Source organism: Rhinatrema bivittatum, chromosome 2, assembly GCF_901001135.1.
Source record: "Rhinatrema bivittatum chromosome 2, aRhiBiv1.1, whole genome shotgun sequence".
In the NCBI taxonomy this organism is placed as follows: domain Eukaryota; kingdom Metazoa; phylum Chordata; class Amphibia; order Gymnophiona; family Rhinatrematidae; genus Rhinatrema; species Rhinatrema bivittatum.
Genome location: NC_042616.1, coordinates 118813082 through 118837728, shown reverse-complemented (window position 1 = coordinate 118837728; position 24647 = coordinate 118813082). Strand labels below are relative to the sequence as shown.

The 24647-nt window shown below is 40.1% G+C and overlaps 1 protein-coding gene across 2 annotated transcripts in view; it reads left to right on the top strand.

Moving 5' to 3' along the window:
- Positions 1-16513, top strand: part of CCNY (cyclin Y) — a 487859-nt gene extending 471346 nt beyond the window's left edge. For both annotated transcript variants that reach the window (XM_029588558.1, XM_029588559.1), the window contains one exon: positions 14898-16513. In XM_029588558.1, the coding sequence (XP_029444418.1) occupies positions 14898-15014 (117 nt within the window). In that variant the 3' untranslated portion in view covers positions 15015-16513. The remainder of the gene's footprint in view (positions 1-14897) is intronic.
- The last annotated feature ends 8134 nt before the right edge of the window (positions 16514-24647 follow it).

Sequence of the window (24647 nt, the reverse complement as noted above, 5' to 3'; positions counted from 1 at the left end):
GAGTGTGTTGGGGGTGATTGTTGTAAGTTGTTTCTTCCTATGAGTATGCATTCCGTTTTATTCATGTTGAGGCATAATTTGTTAATATATGTAGCCAGTCATATGCTAAGATCAGCTTCTGAGGGTCTTCCCTTTATACCCTCAGTTAACGAGGTACCAGATGGACAGACTTTGCCTGTACAGTAGCAATTATCTGGAATACATTATTGCGAGACCTAAGATCATTACAGGTTGTTGCATTCCAGAGAAAGAAAAAGACCTGGCTATTTACAGAGGTCTTTTAGGTGTACCTCACAAGCATGTCATGAGTCATGGAGTTGGCTAGGGATTTTAAAAAGTAGTATTAAACTCTGATTAAAATAGGAAAGAGCAGGTTATATTCAAGTTATTCTGTGGCTGATAGAATAATTAAAATTTGGTTGCTGTAGGATCATAGGGCTAAATTAAAATATGAGTGATTTTTTATTAAAGATTCTTGATGTCATGGTAGTATTCAGGAATATTTTAATAGAATAAAACTATGTTTCTTAATGTTTGTTGGGCCCCCAGCAGATGCCAATTATTTTATGGCCCTGCAGGATCAATTATAGTTTTTTTATACAGATTTATTATATGTTTCATTTGTCATATTGATGACTTTCAAAATTGCTGTTACATACCATGAGCATTTATGGAGAGGTGTGAAATAAAATATTAATATAACACCAAGTGAAAAGATGAAAATGTTCTATTACCCACTGGTGGATCTTTGAGAAAAAAGATAGAAGAGAGTGGGTGATAACTAGAAAGAGCAAGGAGATCAAGAGAAGACTTTCTGAGGGAAAAAGAGGGAACATCACTTTAAACAGAAATTAAAGATACAATGAGATAGAGAAGACAGTAAAAGTAAGAAAAGGAGGAAATTAAAATGGTGGAGAAAGGAGATAATACAAAGGAGTTATTGTCAATAATGCAAGTTGTAAATTGTGTTCAATCGATAAAAGTCCTAACACATCGAGAGGTCTATTCCCTTGATTAAGTGAGTTAAAGCAGTATGCAATCTGTGTGTATTGCAAAGTCTGTGGTCTGACCATAGCTTAATAGTGTGGAACTGTAAGATAGGAGTGAGTCCTAAGGAAGAAAGTGCACAATCTGCAAAGAAACTTGTTCGCCCACCTGTAATAAATGAAAATTTTCTTCATCAATGGAGAAGGGAATTATCTGGTCAGACTTGTGTTCGTTTAGATGGAATATTGCTTTGGCTGTGGCATATGATAATGTAGCAATCCCGTATGAGTTTAGGTTCTGAGAAAATAGTAAATATGCCCCTTGGCTTAATTTTGATTTGATACTTTGTCGAAGAAGTTTGAGGAAATTGTAAAGACATTGGAGGAAGAATCCAAGTGATGTTAATAAGACACAGTATAATAAACAATTGTGTAAATATAGAAAACAATGTAAATTGATAGGGAGTAATTATTGTGTCCAAAAGATTGAATCAGCAATGAGTGATTCAATTAGAGCTTTTTGCGATTATGCATAAATTAATTAGTCATTCTAATGTGGAAACACTGTTATACGCTACATGTGAGGGTTTTGCAGAGTATTTTGAAAAAAAGATTGATGATATAAGGCGACAAACTGTTCCTGCTGTGGTTGATGTAACTGTTGAGTCTGGTGGACAATTGGTTAAATGGTCTGTTTATAGGGACGTATTGGAGAGAGAGTTTTTAGATGTCATTGGCAGGGTAAATTAATCATCAGTGCATTTAGATCCCTGTTCTTTTTTGTTATAAGGAATTTATGATCAGAAACATTTGAAGTTTTGAGGATGTCAGTTAATGCTTCCCTCGCAGAGGGTCATCTTCTGATTCAATTGAAGGAAGCCATTGTGAAACCGTTAATAAAAGATAATAAAGGTTCAGTACTGGAGTTAAACAATTACCAACCAATCTCTCAATTTCAAATTTTGACTAAGTTACTGAGCGATGTGTTTTGGTACTGCTTGAAGATTTTGTGGAGGAAAATTTAATTTGGAATAAAAAAAACAATTTGGATTTTGCAAGGACCACAATAAGGAGCATCTTTTGTTGTCTCTAACAGATATGCTGTATCAAAGACTGGATAAAGGGTTATCTGGTCTGCTGGTGCATTTGGATATAGCATCTGCATTTGATACAGTAAATCATCAAATTTTGATTTCTCAGTTGAGAAGTTGTGGGATTGGCAGAGTTGTATTGCAATGATTTAGGTCCTTCTTGAAAAGGTGGAAGCAGCAGATCTCAATGAGTGGAATGCGGTTTGCATGGAGATTATTTCAGGGGGATTCCACAGGGATCTGCACTTCTGCAGTATTTAATTTGTATATGGCCCTCCTGGGAGCAGTGATTGATTCTCTTGGAGTGCGATATTATATGTATGCCAGCGATATCCAGTTGTATATTCCTTGTAATATGAATGGTTCCTTACTTCATACACTTTTTGTGAATTGTTTGGATACCATCAAAGATTGGCTGAATATGTTGGGAATCCCAGTCGCGGGTCACCACAACCGGGCTCCCTTACCTCCTCCAGCAAGCTCCGGCTTCAGCCCTCCTCCCCGGCGGCACGGGGCAGGCCACTCCTAGGCCCTGCTGGGCATTCCTCCCACGCGGCCTCAGACGCCTCCAACTTCCTCCCTGCGCCCGCCTCTCTAGGCACACACACGCAGCACTTGCCACTTCTTAAAGGGACTGTGGCGGGAAACCTTGGCCCGGCCCCCGAAGATGATGCCATCTCTCTGGGCTATTTAAGCCCGGCTCAGTGCACTATTCCTTGCCTTGGCAATGGGTCTTGCTCCTTGGAGTGTGTTGTTGAAGCGTTCCACTCTTCCAGAGTTCCTGCCTGTTCCTTTGCCCGTGGTTCAGCTTCCTTCTTCTCCTGGTTCCTTGCCCCTCGGATTGACTTCTTGTTTTGACTTCGGCCTGGTTTCCTGATTCTGCTGTCTGCTGCCCATCCTGACTCTTGGCTTGTTTCTGGTTCCTGCTTGTCCGCTGCCTGCCCCAACCTCTGGCCTGGTTTCTCGTGCTGCTGGTTCGCTGCCTGCCTTTCCTGGACCGTCCTCGTTTCTTCGGACCTCCACCAGTCTCGACCCGGACTCCCAGATACTGCTTCCTCTTGTGGACTTCTCAATGCCAGGGGACCCTGCCTAAGTCCTGCCGGCCCCGGTACCCAAGGGCTCAACCTGAGGGGAACATGGGTTGGTATAGGTGAAGCCCCAGTTGGGTCTCCTGGTCCTGCACTGGCTACAAGGTCTACTGGGGGCCATCCCTCAGTGGTGGTTCCAGCTCTCGTGCCAGCTCAAGGGTCCACAGCGCTAACAGAATAGTAGAGGGATGCTGTTAAATGTTAAGAAAACAAAAATCCTCTGGATTAGTAAACTGATTCTTTATTAGCCAGATGAGTATTAAGTATCATTATGATGTGTTCTTGGACTCACAATTATCTTTTAAGTCTCATGTACAATATCTTAAGTGCTTTTTTTATAAGTTAAAAATGCTTAAGCCACTGAAATATTTTCTGAAGCCTGAATTGTTTAGAACTGTTTTACAGTTATTGATTTTGGGGAATTTGGACTACTGTGGTAGTCTATTGGTTGGCCTTCCCACCCAACTTCTCTGGGCCTTGAGGTTGATTCAACATGCCGCAGCTAGACTAGTAAGTGGGGTTAGCTATTTTGACCATATCTCCCCTGTTCTTTTCTCTTTGCTTTGGTTGCCATTGTGTTGGAGGTACCAATTTAGAATTTGTTATTTTACACAAGTCCTGTATGTACAGACAGGGTGTATGTTAGCACACCAATTTAATTGGTATGTTCCAGCTCGCGATGTAAGGTCAGCTGGGTCATTTTTATGGAGTTTACCGGCTGCAGAGCTATATAAATTACAGACCTCTCATAAGCGAGCTTTTTTATATATTGGTCCTAGTTTATGGAATGTTCTCCCTATAGAAATACGATCTCATAGAGATCTCAAACTTTTTAGGAAGATGGTTAACACTCATTGTTTTATGATGACATTTAAATAGTACTTAATGTATTTTTAATTGTATTTGTTTTATAAGAATATTGTATTGGTTTTGTTTGTGATGATGTTGTGAATGTATCTTGTATAATCCACACTAGTCTTACTAAAGGAGATTGCGGAATACAAAAGTGTTAAAATAAATAAATAATGAACAATATTGAGAAGTGAATTTTCTAAACTTGTTCAGGTGATCAGCAAGAGAGATGAAGGGAGGTAAGACAAAGAGGAATGAGGGGTGGACTGGATAGTAGAGGCAGAGTGATTCTGGTTGACCTTGTTCAGGGAGAAACGAGCAAGATCATCAGGAAAGGAAGGGTGAAAACTGTAACAGGGAGTAGAGAAGAGAGGTATCAAGAATCAGAGCCAGCAGATCGACTGAAAAATTGTAAGTAGTGTATTTTTTATTGGGGAGGGGGGAGTTTGCAGGAAGAGGTTGCCTTGAGAAGTGAAGCAGAGAAGGAAGCAAGAACAACAAAATAACTAATCGAGTTCTCAGATGTGTGAGACTTCCAGTGCATCTATCTTCCTTTCATCTCAAAAGCCACTGAGTTTTTCTTCATTTCAGGATGGTGCCATCATTGGATTGTTTGAGACCTTACTAATTGGGTAAATTACTAATGATGTGCTGCCAAGTTTTTGTCTCTTGCCAGCTCTGTTCCATTCAGCATGATATTTTGTCATCATAAAAGAATTTAAGAGATTTCTGAGAACCATTGCTAACATATGTCTAGCAGTTACTACTTAATTCAGATTTAACAAGACAATTATGGTATATTGACTATTAGTTAATTCTTAAAAGTATGCATGTTGTGGTTTATCAACCTTATAATAGTTTGTTATCTTGTGTACAGTTAAACTTCACAATACATGTTTAAGAATTAATGACACTTCAATGTATTGACCATTATCAATCTTGTAATATTTAATTGCTTGCTAAAGATCTTTTAAAAGTAACAAAATTCTCATTTGTCTGTCCACACAAATTCTTTTCTAAATCTATCCACTCTGCGATACATTTTTTTTCCATGTAGTTTAAGAAAAAACCATCCTTAGAGTGTGGACAGTCTGCAGGAGATATGCCACACCTTTCTTAGAAACAAGTAATAGAATTCCCCATGGTCTAATGGATGGTGCATTGTAGCTCTTTATTATTGAGTCACATTAGTGTGCACAACTGCATCTTAAGCGGCAACCACTGGCTGACCTAGGAAGTCCTGCAGACTATTGCGGTGCGGATGGGGAATTAATGTAGAGAATAAATAAAACCAAGCGTAAATCGTTTTAAAACTAGAACTTTGGGACGGAAACAGGGGATTAGCATTATATGACAAATTGTGCTATGGGTATGAAGACTCATCCAGATTTATGGTACCTGGTATGATTCTGGGCAATACGTGTAAGTTTTCTATGCCATATGTCAGCAAATTCTCAGCCTTTTCTAAATCACTTCTCCCTATAAATTTGGGACTATGAGATTCAGAATATCCAAACTTTACAATCTGATAGTCTAACCATGTTCTGTGCCTTAAGCTATATTGACATTTCTTACACAAAGGCTTAACTACGTCAGTGTCTAGAGCTGCATTTGGTTCATCAGATCTCCAGGGCCTTATTGAGCCACAGGATAGGGCACATGGAAAAGCAAACACAGCTGCTATCTCTTCTCCTGATGCTATTTCTGTGACTTCTTTGAATTCTTGACCATGATAAAGTCTAAATTTTGCTAGGGATGGAAGCACAAATTCATTATTCAGCACTACTAGGAGGGTTAGGGAACAGAGGAACGAATGAACTTTAAGGAAAGGGACAAGAGAGAACAAGGGAATGGAAAAAATCTGTAAAACAACACTGAAGATCGAATCGAATTTCAGGGTGGAGGAAGGGAGGTGGTGACAGGTGATAAAAAAAATATATAGGGAAAGAAAATAATAAGGAAGAAAAGAGGATGGTGAGTAATGGAGAGACAGAGATAGGAGCAGAAAGAACAGTCAGGATTCTGGGAAGGCAAAGAGGAAGAGGAAACTTCTGAATGGGTCGGAAGGATTCTGTGGTGGGGACATGCACAGGGATGAGGAGAAGGACTAGAGCAGGGGTTCCCAACCTTTTGGGGAGCATGGACCCTTTTTCATCTTCCAAAATTTTGCAGACTCCCCCCCCCCCCCCCCCCCACATGCATCTCTTTAATTTTTCATGCCTTTAAATGTCATGCGAAAAACTGAATAATGTAATAAATGTGTACGGCAAAATCATATGTATATAACTTAATATTAAATAAGTCATGATTTTTTTATATATAAACTCTGCTCTCCCTCTTGCCCTCCCATTATGGCTCCTTCAGGAGTACTATTCCCTAGCTCTACCATGGCCCTTTTCTAAGTGCCTTCCCTCCTGTCCCACTTCCCTCCATCTATGGACCCTTCTGGGGTGCTTTTCTTCCTACTTATTCCTCCCTGTAGCCTCTTCTTTGGTTCTGTCGCCCTTGCCTTCCTCATGTGACCCCTTCCTGAGTGCTCATCCTACGGCCCTCTTGCCTTCCCCTACCCAAGGCTCCTTCTCTTCTGTCCTCTCTCTGGTCCTACCCATCAAGGCCCCTTCCTGAGTGCTTCCCCCTCCTGTGCTCCTTCTTCCTTCCTGCCCCTTTCTGAATGATGCACTCCCCATGGGTTTGCAGATAGTACAACACACAATAGGTTGCATGATCCGAGACAATGTGGTTGTACCAGAGGAAGATCGTGTCAGAGAAACCTGATTGACTTTTTTGACTGGGTGACTAGAGAATTAGATCAAGGAATAGCATTTGGTGTGATTTTATCTGGATTTCAGCAAAGCTTTTGATACTGTCCTGCATGGGATTCTCATGGACAAATTGAAAAGCCTGTGCAAGGGTCCCAAGGGTGGTGGAATAGATCAGAAATTGGTTGACTGACAGACAACAGTGAGTATTCATAAATGGAACGTAACACTAAAAAGAGAAGAATGATATGTGGGGTACATTTTCAAGGTACTTATAAGCACAAACATCTCCAAAAAACAATAGCTTGCAGCTGCACTTTAAGGGGCGGATTTTAAAAGCCCTGCTCGCGTAAATCCGGGCGGATTTACGCGAGCAGGGCCTTGCGTGCCGGTGCGCCTATGTTCCATAGGCCTACCGGCGCGCGCAGAGCCCCGGGACTCGCGTAAGTCCAGGGGTTTTTCGAGGGGGGCGTGCCGGGGGCGTGTCGGATCGGCGCGGCGTTTTGGGGGGCGGGGCGCGGTGTTTCGGGGGCGGGCCCGGGGGCGTGGCCGCGCCCTCCGGAACCGCCCCCAGGTTGCGTCTCGGCGCGCTAGCGGCCCGCTGGCGCGCGGGGATTTACTTCTCCCTCCGGGAGGCGTAAATCCACCGACAAAGGTAGGGGGGGGGTCTAGATAGGGCCGGGGGGGTGGGTTAGATAGAGGAAGGGAGGGGAAGGTGAGGGGAGGGCGAAAGCGAGTTCCCTCCGAGGCCGCTCCGATTTCGGAGCGGCCTCGGAGGGAATGGTGGCAGGCTGCGCGGCTTGGCGCGCGCCGGCTACACGAAATCGGCAGCCTTGCGCGCGCCGATCCAGGATTTTAGCGGATACGCACGGCTACGTGCGTATCTACTAAAATCCAGCGTACTTTTGTTGGCGTCTGATGCGCCAACAAAAGTACGCGAAGGCGCGCTTTTTTAAAATCTACCCCTAAGGCACCCCATATGGTGCTAACCAGTTATAGCACTCCCTCTTTCCAAGTGGTTTCATTTCCATGCTCTCCCTCTTATTCTCGCCTCACTGTGACCCCCTTTCTCTGTCCCTTTCTTGAGTGCTGATTGCACTATAGCCTCCTGCCCTCCTTCCATCCAACCCTTACCATGGCCATAGTATTCCCTCAGTGCACTTTCAGGCCAGCAGGACGGCCATAGCACATGTAGCAATGGACAGCAATGCTCCTTTGTGCCATAACAGGGAAGAGTTGTTTAGTTTTATTTTTAAAACAAAGCTGCCAGTGCAAACAGTGATTGCCAGTTTCTTTTTGCTTGTTTGGGGCTTCTAAAGGCTGTGATCATCCTCTTCTTGGCATGGAATCAGGCAGTGGGATTAGGCAGCAGAAGCCTTTGAACAGAGTTCCTCAGAGGTTAGGTCAGCCTGATCCATTTCTCAGCAGTTGCCTCCCTGCAGATGGACACCCTGTCATGATTTCGTGGACTCCTAGAGGTCCACGGATCCCAGGTTGGCAACCACTGGACTAGAGAAAAGCTAAAGGTCAAAAGAGGGGATATAGAAAGGAGACAGCATTGGAGGGGAAGAAGAGAAAGGTAAAAAAAAAAAGTGAAAATATAAGGAAAAAGGAAGGGGAATAAGGCCGGGTAAATGTGGTAAAGAGTAAAACTTACTGAAAAAAGTTTGCACCATATGAAAACAGACAATATTCTGTTTTCAAAAAATAGGTAACTTAACTGTCTTGCACCAAGTTTTGTTACCCATATCCCCTATAACATGAAACTAATGTGTATTTTATTACATTCCATAGTGATGCTTCAGTCAAGGGCGTTTATGGGCAGCAGTGCTTTGTGCAGAAAAACATTTTCCAATAATGATATTCCACTTCAATGGGGCTGTAGTTATGCAGGAAGAACATCAATTCCCGTAGCTTTTATTTGGTTTATTTTCACAAAATATTATTTTTAACTAGATACTGAAATAATCTCTCCAAAACCTCCACAAATGCCAGCTCTCAAACTTCAGCTATTTTTCACTTCAGGATATTTGCAGAGCCCAGGCCCAAAATGGACCATGTTTTGCCGTGAAGGTTGCCTCTCAGTAAGATGTCATGCAATGTAAGGGGCAGGCCGCCATCTCTGGGATGAGGTGTATGTCCTGAACTGAAAAGCAGCTGGTTTGGAAACCAGCCAGAGATCTGCTGTCAGCTAGCGGTCTTAGATAAAGATTTATTGATTTGGATGTAGCAAATTGTGATAAGTATTGGGGCACATGTTTTCATGATTTATATTGAGAGACATTTTGCACGTTTACGCATTTTTACATTTATATTACTTTTATGTTTACAAATGTTTTGAGTGATAGTATTAGGACATTAAGTAATAAAAGAAAATACATTTCATTTTTGAACACTTTGTGCAATGATAATGGCTTATGGTGTGATACCATTATGATATTTGGCTCTGCATGAATGGAGTAATTATTTCAGGTTAATGTATATGAAAAGCTTAAGAAAATGAAACAGAAAAGATGTTTTCATTTAAGTTTATTTGTTGAAAATATTGCTGTAATTTTGTGAATCAGCTAAGAGAAAGCCATAGAACAAATGAGCTATATTACGAGTCCTAGATGTTGACTGTGGTCACCATATGTGCAACTTTCCTTTGAGGATGTCTTCCTACTATCACCCCCACCCCCACCCCATCCCTAAAGTATGAAAGAGGCAGCATACATGGCTTAAGGGTAAAGAAGTATTGACCTAGAAGCCATCTCTAACTGGTCCCGACAAGGATGCTAATGGAATTTTATTGGTATTCTTGCTATTACTGTATTTATTTTGTTATATTTATGCTTGTATTATATTTTATTGTATGTGTTTTTATTGTAACCAGCTTTGAAGTAGAAGGGGAAGGTAGAAAATCAAATCAAAATGAATAAATAATAGTAGAGCTCCTCAGACACCATTGTCAGAGGGTTAAAAGGCTCATGGCAGGACTCTAGATATCTGGCTACCACTGTCAGAATTTGCATATATGTGTCACACACTTTCATATTCAGGGAATGAAAGAATTTCCTGTTCTGGTAAGCCCCTTCCCTTTCATGAGGCAGCATTAGCATTACTTACATGCAGTTTATTGTGCCCAACATGTTAGGTAGGCCAGAAATATAAAAATCCTTTTGAGGTTCTACTATTATTGCCTCTGTTTGGGATGTTGAATTTACAACCCAGCTTGTTTGTGCTAGCAATAACTGGTGAGAACTTCTGGAGAAAGTGCTTTGCTCCATCCCACCAACTGCAGCCACTTGTTTAAAAAGCACCCAAAAGTCAGATAATATTACAGGCTTAAGAGTTTGACAAGCCTAGGTATGGTATGAGAGCGGACTGCCTGAGGATCAATGTCAGGCGTTAACTCCTCATATAGGACTCTAATGCGAATGACTTCTGTCTCCAGCAGACCCAGTACGGTGGTCCTGGACATGTAGGTGCATGGGCATAACTGCCTTCTTGTTATCCTCTAAAGAGCCTGACTTCCTTCTCTGTCTCTGGCCCTATTAGCTCTCCTACCCTATCTCCTTCTCCTCTCCTTCCTCTTCCTTTGTCTCCTGTGCTCTGTCTTTCTCTTTGTCTCCTCTCCTACCAGAACTCCTCATCCAGGGGAACCAAATGAAACCCACAACGCATGCTGGCAGCTGAGCCCTTCATATATATATATATATATAGCATGTTAGCTAAAAAGGTAGTCCAAGGTAGTTTTTAAAAAAAATAGGCTTAATGAGTGCACACTAAATAGTATGCAGTGGAGAGTATACCACACAATTTATCATGCCTAATTTGCATATGAGGTAGACTACCAAACCTAGGCCAAATGAGAGCCTCTGGAACAGATGCCAATTCTTTCTGCTTCAAAACGTTTGGGTTTTCATTTTTTAATCCATAACCACCTTGAATTGGAGCATCAGTGGTGGTCTGTTCCAATTCAAGATGTACTTTGCAAAGGCAAATTTTTCATTTGTTTTTCAAATGAATTGTGTAGCTCCAGAAAATATCAGTTCTGTTTGGATTTCTTACTGCTCAGACAAATTCCCATAGAAAAAAGTTGAGTAAATAGGTTACACCAGGTACTGGAAAGTGCGCGCAGTAACGCAGCCTCCTACGAGTTATTGTTGCAAAATGGAACAAAATAGTTGTTTCAGGGATGTGGGACAGTTTTTTCCCGTACAGTGTTTTGCTGCCCATAAACCTAGACGTTATTATTGAAAAACTCTGTTGTCTCATTCATAGCGATTATGAGTAACTTTGACCAGCACACACAGTACGTTGATGAAAAGCCCTCTTTATGCTGAAAAAGAGAATATTTGCCCAAATACACATGAAGGAAGAATGCATTATTGTGTTTGAAACCTATTATTACAAAAACAAATTAACACTAAATTATTTTGGCCATGAAGGTTACAGACACCTTGCTGATGAAAAGCTCAAGGAAGTAAAATTTTGTGGCTTTCTAATTTTCTTCACTCTGCCGGCCGCTTGAAACTGGCAGCAACCTATGATAAAATAATGCATTTGCCATGGCCAGTCCTGCTATACCACTGCAGCTCTATTGAATTTGCTTGAGCCACTTCTGGGTTTCTGTAGAATTCCTTAAACAAAAAACTTCACCAAATGATTCACTGACCACCCAAATAAAATAAAAATCGTTGTCAGCCCTAGGAAAATCCCTACACTGAGGTTTATACTATCATTAGTAAACAAAAAAACCCCTCCTTTCAGCTTCTTAAATGTTGTCGCTTTAAATGCTCAAAAACGTGCAAAAGTGCAGTTATCATAGAGTCCAGTAGCGACCAATTCTTTATGTCAAAGCCACAAGGGCAATGCAATGTGGCCAGCGTTTCGCCTTCCAGTGGCTGCATCGGGAACTTTCTTCAGAATGAATCTCTTACAAGCTGCTTAATTCAGGTGGTGGTCAACAATACAGAGATTTTGCATGGTGCAAAAGTTCATATAAAATGTTTGTGGTGCTGCAGGACACCTGAATGAAGGGGCTTCTGAGTCAGAGATTCATTGCGGAACAAATGCCAGCAGTTGATGGGAGCAGTTTTCAAAGGGGTTTCTCTAAAGGCACACAGGAGTCTCCCAGAGAAAAGGCACCCTTTCAACATCGCCCCTAGCCCTCTGTGCTGTAAGCAGTGCATGTACTTTCGCCCATGGGGGAAAGGGCCTGCACTGGGGTTGGGGTTGGAGCAGGCCAGAGAGAACTTGCAGACTGTTCACTCCACACACTTTGCACATTCCCAAAAGGGTGGGGGAAAGATTCTGTGGGAGGGACTTCCTTAAATCCTTTGTAGTGCAGCATTAGGTGTTGGTTCATCAGGGGCACTAGGTTCCCAGCTGGCTTCATCACCACTTCAGACATATTTGGGGTATCGTGTATGTCAGTGTGGAGGGTGATTATCCACCCTTATACTCAACGACCGCTGTCATCTTGCTTTACTTGACTGGAATAGTATAATCAATACATATAATAGCAATATAATCACTTTTCTGTTTCCAGCACAATCTCAACAATATAAAATGGTGGGGCAGAATAATACAACATCCGTGCTTACTGGAAGTAAATACTCATTGGGATAAAACATATTTGAAGATTTGTTTTTAATTATTCAGAAGAAACAGTGCCACAGACCTAGTTGAAATTCCAGTGATGGGCTATTTTATTCGTACAGTTCAGCCCACATAATTCACTGGTAAGATACCCAAGGCTGACAAGTTTGACAGAAAGTCAAAACAGGTCATGGAGAGGAAGGATGAGCTACAAAACAAACAAGCAAAAAGAAACCAGCATTCACTGTTTGCACTGGCAGCTTTGTTTTAAAAATAAAACTAAACAACTCTTCCCTGTTATTAAATGTCATCATAAAAGCCATTCTTTTTCATTGTCATCCGTTTTTACCAGCTTTAGTTCGGCTTTTGAAATGTATAGGCAGACTAGAAGGAAAACTTCACCAAATACTTCTACCATGCATTAAATAAAACTGAACCAATTCTTCACTGGGATGTGCAATGCAAACCTGCAACTCTGAAATTTGACAAAAATATTGCAAGTGCTGTAAAATTGTATATTATTTTTGAAGCGTGTTTCTTTCATACTGTTTGGACTCTTTTTAGCCTTAGTGGGGTTTTCTGAATAATTATTTGTATTTTTAAAGCTAAATTCTTGTACTCCTTTTGTTTTCTTGCATTTGTAAAATGTAACAGTTTTATTGGTTTAAAAGAGTACAGCAAGTTTCGTAGCCATTACTTTGCCAGTGCAAAATCCGGACAGATGATCATTTCAATTCATTGACACATGCCAAATATGCTCTGCAATATCTTGCCTAAAGTCAGGCCGTGAAAGGTTTACTAGCCCCTCTTCACCTCCAGGCAGTTCTGAAATCTTATTATGCCATTGTATCTTGAAAACTATAATATGATTTTACAGCTGTTTGGATGGAGAAAAATGTTAGAGAAACGATTTTAGAGTTGTACTGTTCATGAAAGCGAAGGGTTAGCAGTACTTCAAACTGTGATTTGGTGTTAGGCAGGCTTCCTAAAATATAGTCTGCCAATGCTCCTCAATTCTGGCCTGGTTAATCTTGATTTTCCAATCCTGTGTTTGTCCTGGTCTGGGACTGCTAGGTATGCCAAATTCATGTTTCTAGTTTTTCTTTTTTTTTTTTCTTTTTTTTAAACACTTTGGTCCTCTCTTAGCACCCTCTCTCCAGTATTGCCCTTGTGCCAACAAATGTCACGGCAGCAGTGGTTGTTGATTTCCCTCCATCCCTGTAGCTCAGACTCATCAGTCCATGCCAACCACAATAGACAGTAGACTTTAAATTATGGTCCTCATTTTCCAGACGGATCCTCCTCTTCCGGGGCCGACTCCGCCCCCATTTTGGTATCGCACGCGATAAGGGACTTTTAGCATGCAAAACGTCCCTTATCGTGTGCGATACCAAAATGGGGGCGGAGTCTGCCCCGGAAGAGGAGGAGTCAGGGCGTCACCGGGGCTGAACCCGTGGATGACGAAAAGGTAAGGCCCTTTTCACATCCGAGTTCGCGTCCAATAGCTACACCTTCTATGGTGGCGCTATTGGGTGCGAAACCGGCAGCGATTGCACCGCAACGGTGCGATCACTGCCGGCTAGCGCAGGCCCGCCCCCCCCGTTTCGGCCCCCTGCCCCTCATCCCCTAAAGTATCGCAGGCCTGCAATACTTTAGAAAATGAGGCCCTATGTTTCTGAGTTTTATAGCTGTTTGATTTTAGGATTTTGTGTGTATAAATTGCTATTTTTTTTTTATATTTTATTGTATGTTTTTTGTATTTGTGTTATTGTAATTGTTGTAACTCACCTTGAGCAAATGATGGACATGCGTGAAATAAATTGAAACGAATTAGTAAAATAACGCTTTGACCGAACCTCCAGTAGCAGCACCTGAGTAGTGGACAAAATAGACAAAATTGTGAGACCTGCTCCAAAACCTCTGATTTCTTCCCTCCATCCCTGCCCCCGGATCCTCTTATCAGCAGTGGATCGTGAACAAAGGGGCTGAGTCAGCATAAGCTAAGAGACACGGTCCTCTCTGGACTTCTGTGCTGGCTTAGTCTCCATGCTCAAGGCCCTGCTGCTGCTAGCACTGGAGCCATGTTACCTGCAGGAGGGATCAGGGTTCAAGCAGGGAAAGGGACGGGATCATTTCCCAACCTTAATTGTGATTTTGTAGAAATTACATTAGAGATCTAATATGGCTGGATCCATGATGTCCAGAAAATTGTGATTTTAGTTGGCCCTTAGTTGAGTACTACAGACATGTTATTACAGAGGAGGACAGCCTTTATGTCTTTAGGGAAAGAGGCAATACCAGTATTGCATTTCTTTATCCCCTCCTTTTTTTTAAAATAGAATTTAAAAATGAACTTTGAGGGTGCCATCCTCTTTCTCCCACTGCTAAGTTACAAGGTTTTGAGGGTAAGAAATCCTGCATTACTTGATTCTAAATATAGCCATCCTTGCCATTTAACTTGACCCTCTTGTTTCATTAGTGGCTCCTTATGCATGCAGTTCCTGACCCTTCTGTTGTTTTCTTCTTTTCTTGCAGGCCATCTCCCGCTTATGTGAAGATAAGTATAAGGACTTCAGAAAATCTGCTAGGAAAAGATCAGCCAGTGCTGACAATCTGACTCTGGTCCGATGGTCCCCGGCCATCATCTCTTAACAGCGGAGGGCAGCCTGAGCTGTTCATAAATGGACTGTTTCTTCCATGCATATTTTATCATCTCTAATTTTGGGGAGGGTGATGTCAGGAAAAATGAGACATTTTCTTTTTCTATTTTTTTTTTTTTGTCTTTTGGAGTGGAGGGAGGAGTTAACAGATCTGGCAAACTGCCTTTACAGTGCCTCCCAGACTGTAGCACATGAGATTGTGTGAGATGAATCAACAGTTTGGAAACACCATGGGAAACCATTAACTTTCACTGCCTCTTAACAGCCTCACTCCCGGGATGGAAACAGTTAATCTGATGCTGGAAAAATTCACTCAAAGGCTGATGCAGGAGTTAATGTTAAGAAGTAACTATGATTTTTTTTTTTTTAGTTTTGTTTTAAGAAGAGATGCCATTCTCAATAAACAAAACAAGAGGATCGAAAAGCCTAATAGAAGGATATTTTTTTGGTGTTCATTGCAGTAATTGAATGGTGACATTTCATCTTAAATTATTCTGCTAGCTATTACATATTGCAATTTTCTTGAAAGTTTTTGTTTTTTCTCCTGCTTTCTTACACATCAGCAAATGAAACATCTTTATGTAGAGTAACACAACCTTCAGAATAGATGAAGTTGACCCCATTCTGCTCCCACCATCTTTCTTGTTGGTTATCCAATTAGCATTAATCTTTATTCAATTGCCTGTATCACATTTCTGTATGACTTTTATTATAGTTTCAATTATCTTGACCATAGTGCTGAACCAAAAGTGTATTGAGCGATCAAATGGTCATTCCTAACTTTATTTCTATTTTTTATTGATGTATGTGTATGTATGTAAGCGGTGCCACTTGATGTTGGCAGAATACAGCTTTTCTTAACATGAAGAGATGACTGTCAGAGTTGCCGAAGATGATTCAGAAATGGAAGGCCATATCAGTGAGACATGCAGCAGTGATTCTAGCCCTATTGCAGTTAATCAGCAGTCAGCTGAGAGATCTAGAGAGTTTATTGTCCACAAGTTCATTTCTTCACAACCAGATCCATTGTTGCAAGCAATATCCTGAACATTTTTATATATATTTACGTTAAGTCAGTCTGTTTGTAGAAAATTAAAAATATTAAAAAAAAAAAAAATTCTGCCTCCCCCAATTACCAAGAGATAAATGGAGATTCACAGAGCAGCATGCTGATCTTATGCGCTGTCAATATCACCAGTAGTTTGGTTAAGGAAAAGAAAATCTAGTGCACTTTTCAGTATGGGTGCTTATAGATTAAACAAGATTCAAAACTGTGAAGAAAGCATGTTGCCGTGTTGCTGATCATTGACGGGGGTCTCATTATACTGTTTTGTTTTTGTTTTTAGTGTTTATTTCTTAATATGCCTCGCTGGCAAGCAAAAATCTTTTATAGTAAATTATGTAATTCTTTCCTTAAAAAAAAAAACAAAAAAAAACCTTGTTTAAAATATGGGACCCAAGATGTCTGTTTCTATGAAGTGGACTTTTGCACATTTTAGAAAGTTACTTTTGAAAATATGTGTGTTTTTTTGAAGGATGGCATTCTCTGGATGACTCTCATTGCGAGCATGGAGAGATGATGAATGAGACTCATAATACCTCTGCTATGCACTAGTAGAGAAATAAAAATATTTAGTATTGTTTTTATTAACTTTTTGAGTACTTGGTGACATACAGCAGATGTGTGAACCTATGGATGTATGCTGTACTTGCCCTACTAAAACATTGACAAAATACTTTTAAAAATGCATGGCATTCAAGAAATGATACCAACCATAATTTTATGTAAATGGCTTGTTTAATGTGATTTGGGTAGGACACTGAAGATAAAATATTTTTACCCATGAATGTTCATGATGTCTTCAAGGCCTGTATGAAAATAGTATACATCTAATTATATTATTGTTGTGTCAACACATCATAGCTGTGAGTCCCCAAGTCAACAACTTTTTTTTTTTTTTTCCAAATTTCTTTAATATGGAATGTAAAAATGAGTCTCTGAAAGGTTTAGGATACTTTAACCATGCATTGCAAAATGTAGGTAGAAAAGGGACCTATTTTAGATGGTCTTTGGACTATAACTACCCTCCTAAGTATAACTTAGGTTTTACAGAGTTATGTAGAATGTTTGTTCTATCAGCGCATTGCAAAACAAGGTCATACTATATTTATAGCAGAAACACGGTTTTAAGTGATAAGAATCCTAAAATATGGTAAAAAAAAAAAAAAAATTCCTCAGTGTATCTGCTATAATTTTTGTGGAATTTATTAAACTACTTTAAAGATTGTATAGTCTATTTATTGTATGTATGTACATACAGTCTAATACTTAAAATTTAAAGTGGATTCCGTAAAACTTGGCTCAGTCTGGTTTAGACTGCTAAATATCTTTATAGCCTTGTGCACTGGACTCTACCTCTATAGAGAATTTTCCATATTTCTTCAGTAGAACTGATTCTGTGATTAACTTGGTTATATTTCTTGCAGTAAAAATGAAAACAAAATCTGCAGTGTGTTCTTTTTATTATTATTTTTAAGTTTAGGCTTGCAGTACCAATCACTTAAACAGTTTAAGTGGCAAGTTTATTTTGTTTTTCTGCGTGCGAAAAAAAAAAAATTTCATTGTTTTCTATTCCGGTTTGTTCTAAGTTTGCCAAAAAAAAAAAAAAAGTACAGTTCTATGAATGAATCTCAGTGACTGTAATTTGTTTGCAAGATGATTGAACACTATATTATAATTAAAGCTGGATTACTATTTAGGATTATGTTGTGTTACTGTGTTCTTAAACATCATTAGATGGAAAACATCGTGCGCACACTTGGGATAGGAGAACGCTTTATAAATATAATGTCTGTGCCAAACAGCGCTTTAAATTGGTCATAGCCGATTAAAACTGAGTCGCTCATGGTCAGACTTTTGAGAATTAGTAATCATCTTCGTTTGGTTGTAATTTAAGGTGGTTTGAGAGAGTGACAGATACAACTTCCTCAGATATCTTGTATCACCCTACACATCCCATGTACCAGTTCTTCACCATGTTCATGCTCATGTGCTTTTGTTATTTCCAACTATTATAATTCTCTCCAGTTTCTTTCCCTGTAATTAACAGCAAGATTGTTAATATTTGCTGTTTAATAAGTGTTCTATAAAGTTCTAAGGGTATCTATGGTAATGTTGAATGCTGGTAGTGGAAGACAAATCTTTGGATTTTTTTGAAGATTCAAAGTGAAATTTTTGAGAATTTTCTTTAAAAGGGGTTTGTCAAATGTTCAATAAAAATGACTTGGGGAAATAAAGGGGTTTGTCAAACTGATTCAATGAAACTTTGAGAATTTTCCAAGCTTTGGTGATTTTTTCGGCGCCCCTATTTTGAGGAAGTTCACATGTTTTTTGTTACAAGCCCCTTGGAACACAAAGTGAAAGGTGTGGGCAGAAGGAAAAGGTTTTTATTTTTTATATATTTTCATTACCATTTCTGGATCTTTTCTGCAGACTTCAGATTCTACCATGTTACCTTATCCAAGAGGCAAATAAAAATGTGCACTTTCTTTGAAGAGGATGTGTGTCTGTGTGTAAAAGTGATGACAGGGAGAGGGAATTAACACTTTTTAGGCCTGCTGTTGCTTGGGACCAGACAGACTTTAACAGACTGGCTCCCACTCCTGACTGCCTTGGGTTGTTGATCTGTACATATTTAAGGATGATCTCAGAGATGACACAGTGTTATAGCAGGCTGCAAGTAGATGACATCTTTTATAAACTGTCATACCTAAAAAAACATTTTTTTTTTAGTGCCATTTAAATGGAATGAGGACACAAATAAGGGGCCCTAAGTAATCTCTTGTGGGGTGATTAGTGTCATCTAACACCACACAAGAATTACATGTACCCTCTGGATCTGGAACCTGCAGTTGCACATTTCTGCTCTCTAGAGATGAACAAGATCCAGTATTTTATGTACTTTTCAAGTAGGCATCTGTCTAAAGACTTATGTGATGACAGCATTCAGTCCTAGACCCAATTGGAGCAATTGGTTCAGGAACCGACGAGAGAGGGAGCAATTTTAGATCTAATTCTCAGTGGAGCACAGGACTTGGTGAGAGAGGTAACGGTGGTGGGGCCGCTTGGCTATAGTGATCATAATATGATCAAATTTGATTTAATGACTGGAAGAGGAACAGTGTGCAAATCCAAGGCTCTTGTGCTAAACTTTCAAAAGGAAAACTTTGATAAAATGAGAAAAATTGTTAGAAAAAAACTGAAAGGAGCAGCTACAAAAGTAAAAAATGTCCAAGAGGCGTGGCCATTGTTAAAAAAAAAATACCATTCTAGAAGCACAGTCCATATGTATTCCACACATTAAGAAAGGTGGAAAGAAGGCAAGACTATTACCGGCATGGTTAAAAAGGGGAGGTGAAAAGAAGCTATTGTAGCCAAAAGATCTTCATTCAAAAATTGGAAGAAGGATCCAACGGAAGAAAATAGGATAAAGCATAAACGTTGGCAAGTTAAATCTAAGACATTGATAAGACAGGCTAAGAGAGAATTTGAAAAGAAGTTGGCTGTAGAGGCAAAACTCACAGTAAAAACTTTTTTAAATATATCCAAAGCAGAAAGCCTGTGAGGGAGTCAGTTGGACCGTTAGATGATGGAGGGGTTAAAGGGGCACTTAAAGAAGATAAGGCCATCGTGGAAAGATTAAATGATTTCTTTGCTTCGGTGTTTACTGAAGAGGATGTTGGAGAGGTACCCGTAATGGAGAAGGTTTTCATGGACTGAATCAAATCACGGTGAACCTAGAAGATGTGGTAGGCCTGATCGACAAACTAAAGAGTAGTAAATCACCTGGACCGGATGGTATACACCCCAGAGTTCTGAAGGAACTAAAAAATGAAATTTCAGACCTATTAGTAAAAATGTGTAACCTATCATTAAAATCATCCATTGTACCTGAAGACTGGAGGATAGCAAATGTAACCCCAATATTTAAAAAGGGCTCCAGGGGCAATCCGGGAAACTACAGACCGGTTAGCCTGACTTCAGTGCCAGGAAAAATAGTGGAAAGTGTTATAAACATCAAAATCACAGAACATATAGAAAGACATGGTTTAATGGAACAAAGTCAGCATGGCTTTACCCAAGGCAAGTCTTGCCTCACAAATCTGCTTCACTTTTTTGAAGGAGTTAATAAACATGTGGATAAAGGTGAACCGGTAGATATAGTATACTTGGATTTTCAGAAGGTGTTTGACAAAGTTCCTCATGAGAGGCTTCTAGGAAAAGTAAAAAGTCATGGGATAGGTGGCGATGTCCTTTCATGGATTGCCAACTGGCTAAAAGACAGGAAACAGAGAGTAGGATTAAATGGACAATTTTCTCAGTGGAAGAGTGTGGGCAGTGGAGTGCCTCAGGCATCTGTATTGGGACCCTTACTTTTCAATATATTTATAAATGATCTGGAAAGAAATACGACGAGTGAGATAATCAAATTTGCAGATGACACAAAATTGATCAGAGTAGTTAAATCACAAGCAAATTGTGATAAATTGCAGGAAGACCTTGTGAGACTGGAAAATTGGGCATCCAAATGGCAGATGAAATTTAATGTGGATAAGTGCAAGGTGATGCATATAGGGAAAAATAACCCATGCTATAATTACACAATGTTGGGTTCCATATTAGGTGCTACAACCCAAGAAAGAGATCTAGGTGTCATAGTGGATAACACATTGAAATCGTCAGTTCAGTGTGCTGCGGCAGTCAAAAAAGCAAACAGAATGTTGGGAATTATTAGAAAGGGAATGGTGAATAAAACGGAAAATGTCATGCCTCTGTATCACTCCATGGTGAGACCGCACCTTGAATACTGTGTACAGTTCTGGTCGCCACATTTCAAAAAGGATATAATTGCGATGGAGAAGGTACAGAGAAGGGCTACCAAAATGATAAGGGGAATGGAACAGCTCTCCTATGAGGAAAGACTAAAGAGGTTAGGACTTTTCAGCTTGGAGAAGAGACGATTGAGGGGGGATATGAGAGAGATGTTTAAAATCATGAGAGGTCTAGAACGGGTAGATGTGAATCTGTTATTTACTCTTTCAGATAGTAGAAAGACTAGGGGGCACTCCATGAAGTTAGCATGGGGCACATTTAAAACTAATCGGAGAAAGTTCTTTTTTACTCAACGCACAATTAAACTCTGGAATTTGTTGCCAGAGGCTGTGGTTAGTGCAGTAAGTATAGCTGTGTTTAAAAAAAGATTGGATAAGTTCTTGGAGGAGAAGTCATTACCTGCTATTAAGTTCACTTAGAGAATAGCCACTGCCATTAGCAATGGTAACATGGAATAAACTTAGTTTTTGGGTACTTGCCAGGTTCTTATGGTCTGGATTGGCCACTGTTGGAAACAGGGCTGATGGACCCTTGGTCCGACCCAGTATGGCATTTTCTTATGTTCTTATGTTCAGAGAGAAGGCCCATTGTTTGGTCAGAGGTGATAGATCTTCACAATGGAAGAGTTGAATGGTTTGTCATAGATTCGCTATGAGATGAGAATAGCTATACAACCTATTGGTTATCAACAGAGTGAAGACATTGCTACAGTACCTCTAGCCAAGTATTTCTATAGCTGTTCCACTGGACTACATATAGAGATGAACACTAACTAGTTTCCATCTTGCATACATATCCATGTATGTTCCCTAGAGAAGGCAACAAGAGCCACTTGTGAAGCTCCACAGTAAGGAGTTTCTTGTTTTGGTCTTGCTGTCTTCCTTGGGAGCATATAATGAGCTTCCAGATTTATGGCTTAGGCCATATGGTCTTGCATGTGAGAAATGTTTAGTGGAATGGCCAATGGCACACCCGCATGCAATGTTAAGTGGCTCTTGCTCCTTTTACCTATTGAGCCCTTAATACAAAAACCACACAATGAAAAGACACAACCAGAAAGTGAAGTTTCAAAGCATGTGACCACTTTTTTAAACAACTTTTGTAGTCAGAATCAAAGCAATTCAACGTCTTTGACAATCACATTCTGCAAGTAGAAGATATCAAATAGCACTTGACATTGAGAGTGGAGACAATTTATATTGTTAAAAATTGCAATATACCATATACAGTACTATAATCTTATACTTTTGCAAAATCATAATTACTTCAAGGAACCTAGAAAATGGAAGTGGCAACCGAATAGCTGCAGTACAGCTGTAATGTTAGAGCTGATGCCAGCACAATTATGTGATGGCAAGCAAAGGCTCAGACAGTCCATGTTGAAAAGGTGGAATGAAAGGGGGGGACAGCCTAAGGGCCACAGCAGGACTCTAGAGCACAATTTAGAGGCAGGAATCCCAGGAGATGAAGCACCAGCATCAGCATGAGAAGAGACACCAGTAGGGAGCCAACAGTGATGGAGCTGGGATCTTCATGAGCCAGAACCTTACTTGAAACTAAGTGCAATTTTATTTTGTTATTTACCTGTGCTTAATGTAATAGGGCTTTATATTTGAAAAGACTGTGCCTTGTCTGTTAGAAAGGGGCAGATTTGAAATTGAAACCTGAAAGAGAGCCATTTTGTCTGCTTTCTAGGGCTAAGAATTAAAATAAAGAACAGCCAGTCTCCTTAGCCAGTGTTTATTTCCCTTTCTCCCTGCCCCTCTACCCAGCCACCCCTGGCTTTACTTTCATATATACTCTTCCCTAGTCTACTAGATAATTAGCTTCAATTACCTCATCCCCAATTACTTAATAGTTCCTTACAGCCTAGATATAACTTATACTGTCATATTGCTTGTTAATTTAGTTTGCATACGCTGCCTATTAATCTTTACTGAATAACATGTACTTTTTAGTTCAAATACCTATTAAAAATCTTTGCTAGGGACTAACCATACCTTACCTTATCTTTAGGATTTTAATTAATCAGAGAGAATGGCTTTAATTCAATACAACGATTGTGGTGCTTATGTCCCAAGGTCTATCATTTGGAGAACCAAGGGCTTTCCCTTTTGCCTTCAGCTGTCTAAAATTAAAATGGAGCTGATCCATCTAATGGAGCAATTGGCCAGGATTCAATTAACCTCCCCTTCCTTGAAACATCCATCTGTCACCCATCTCCCACAGTGGTTACGGAATCCCGGAAAACATATGTTACAGTGGGCTCAGTTAGAACTATAGACATGTGAGAATCAGGCACCCACCTTCCCCAAGTTTACAGCAACCTGTACCTCAACCCCCACTCCCACAGAGTTATCAGACATCCAGGATTCAAAAACCCAGAATCAATTGGATAACAGGAAGTTCTGGCAGAATAAGGCCTGTGACAGACATGCGAAGTGAACATAACATAATCGACTTAAAAAAACATAAAAGTTTCCTAGGAAATGCAACATAGCAATGGAGAAAAATTGAAAAGCTATGACTACAAATGCTCACAGTTTGGGCAATAAAATCCCAGACCTGCAGGCCTTAATGGTGGGAGGCAGACTTGGACGTTGTTGCTGTCACAGAGACATGGTTCACGGATTCTCATGACTGGGACACGGCCATACCGCGTTATAACTTGTTAAGGAATGACAAAGGACAAAAAAGGGGGAGGAGTAGCATTTTATGTCAAAAACAATATCCAAGCAACTGAACTGCAAGGAAAAGTGGGGTAGAGAAGAAGCATTATGGGCTGTCCTAAAAAAAAGATGATGGTACATCCATTTTACTGGAGTGGTGTACAGACCTCCGACTCAAACGGAAGAACTAGACAGAGATCTGATCAAAGACATCCAAAAGGTGGGAAAGAAGGGGAAGTGTTGATTGTTGGTGACTTTAATCTGCCGGACGTGGACTGGAGAATCACTTCTGCAGAATCTACCAGAAGTAGAGAGATAGTGGATGCCCTGCAAGGGGCTCTGTTCAAACAAATGGTAATGGAACCTACGAGGGAGGGAGTTTTACTTGACCTAGTGCTCACTAACTGAGATAATGTCTCTAATGTCCAGGTGGGTGCCCACCTCAGCACCAGTGATCATCAAACAGTATGGATTGATATTGTAAATAGGATCTGGAGAAGAGTCACGAAGACCTGAGTTTTGAACTTCAAAAAAACAGACTTTTGTCAAAATGGGGAAATATCTGAAGGCAGAACTTGAAAACTGGGAGAAAATGGGAGAGGTCAAATAACAGTGGGCCAAACTAAAAGGAGCAATTACAAAAGCAATAAATCTGTATGTTAGAAAAGTAAACAAAAGTAAGAGAAATAAGAATCCAATCTGGTTCACAAAGGAAGTGGCTGATGTAATAAAAGCAAAAAAAGCAGCTTTTAAGAAATATAAAGAATCCCAAAAAGTTGAATGCAGGGAGGATTATTTGGCGAAACTGAGGGATATGAAAAAAGTAATCAAGAAAGCAAAAAGTCAGGCAGAGGAAAGGACTGCCAAGGAGATAAAGCGAGGTGACAAAACATTTTTCAGGTATATCAGAGAAAGGAGAAAGGTACATAGTGGTATAGTGAAATTGAAAGTGGTTAAGGATCAATGGGTGGAGAGAGATGATGAATTATCAGAAATATTAAACAAATACTTCAGTGTTAACAAAAGAAGACCCTGGAGAAGGACCATCACTTGTTATCAAGAC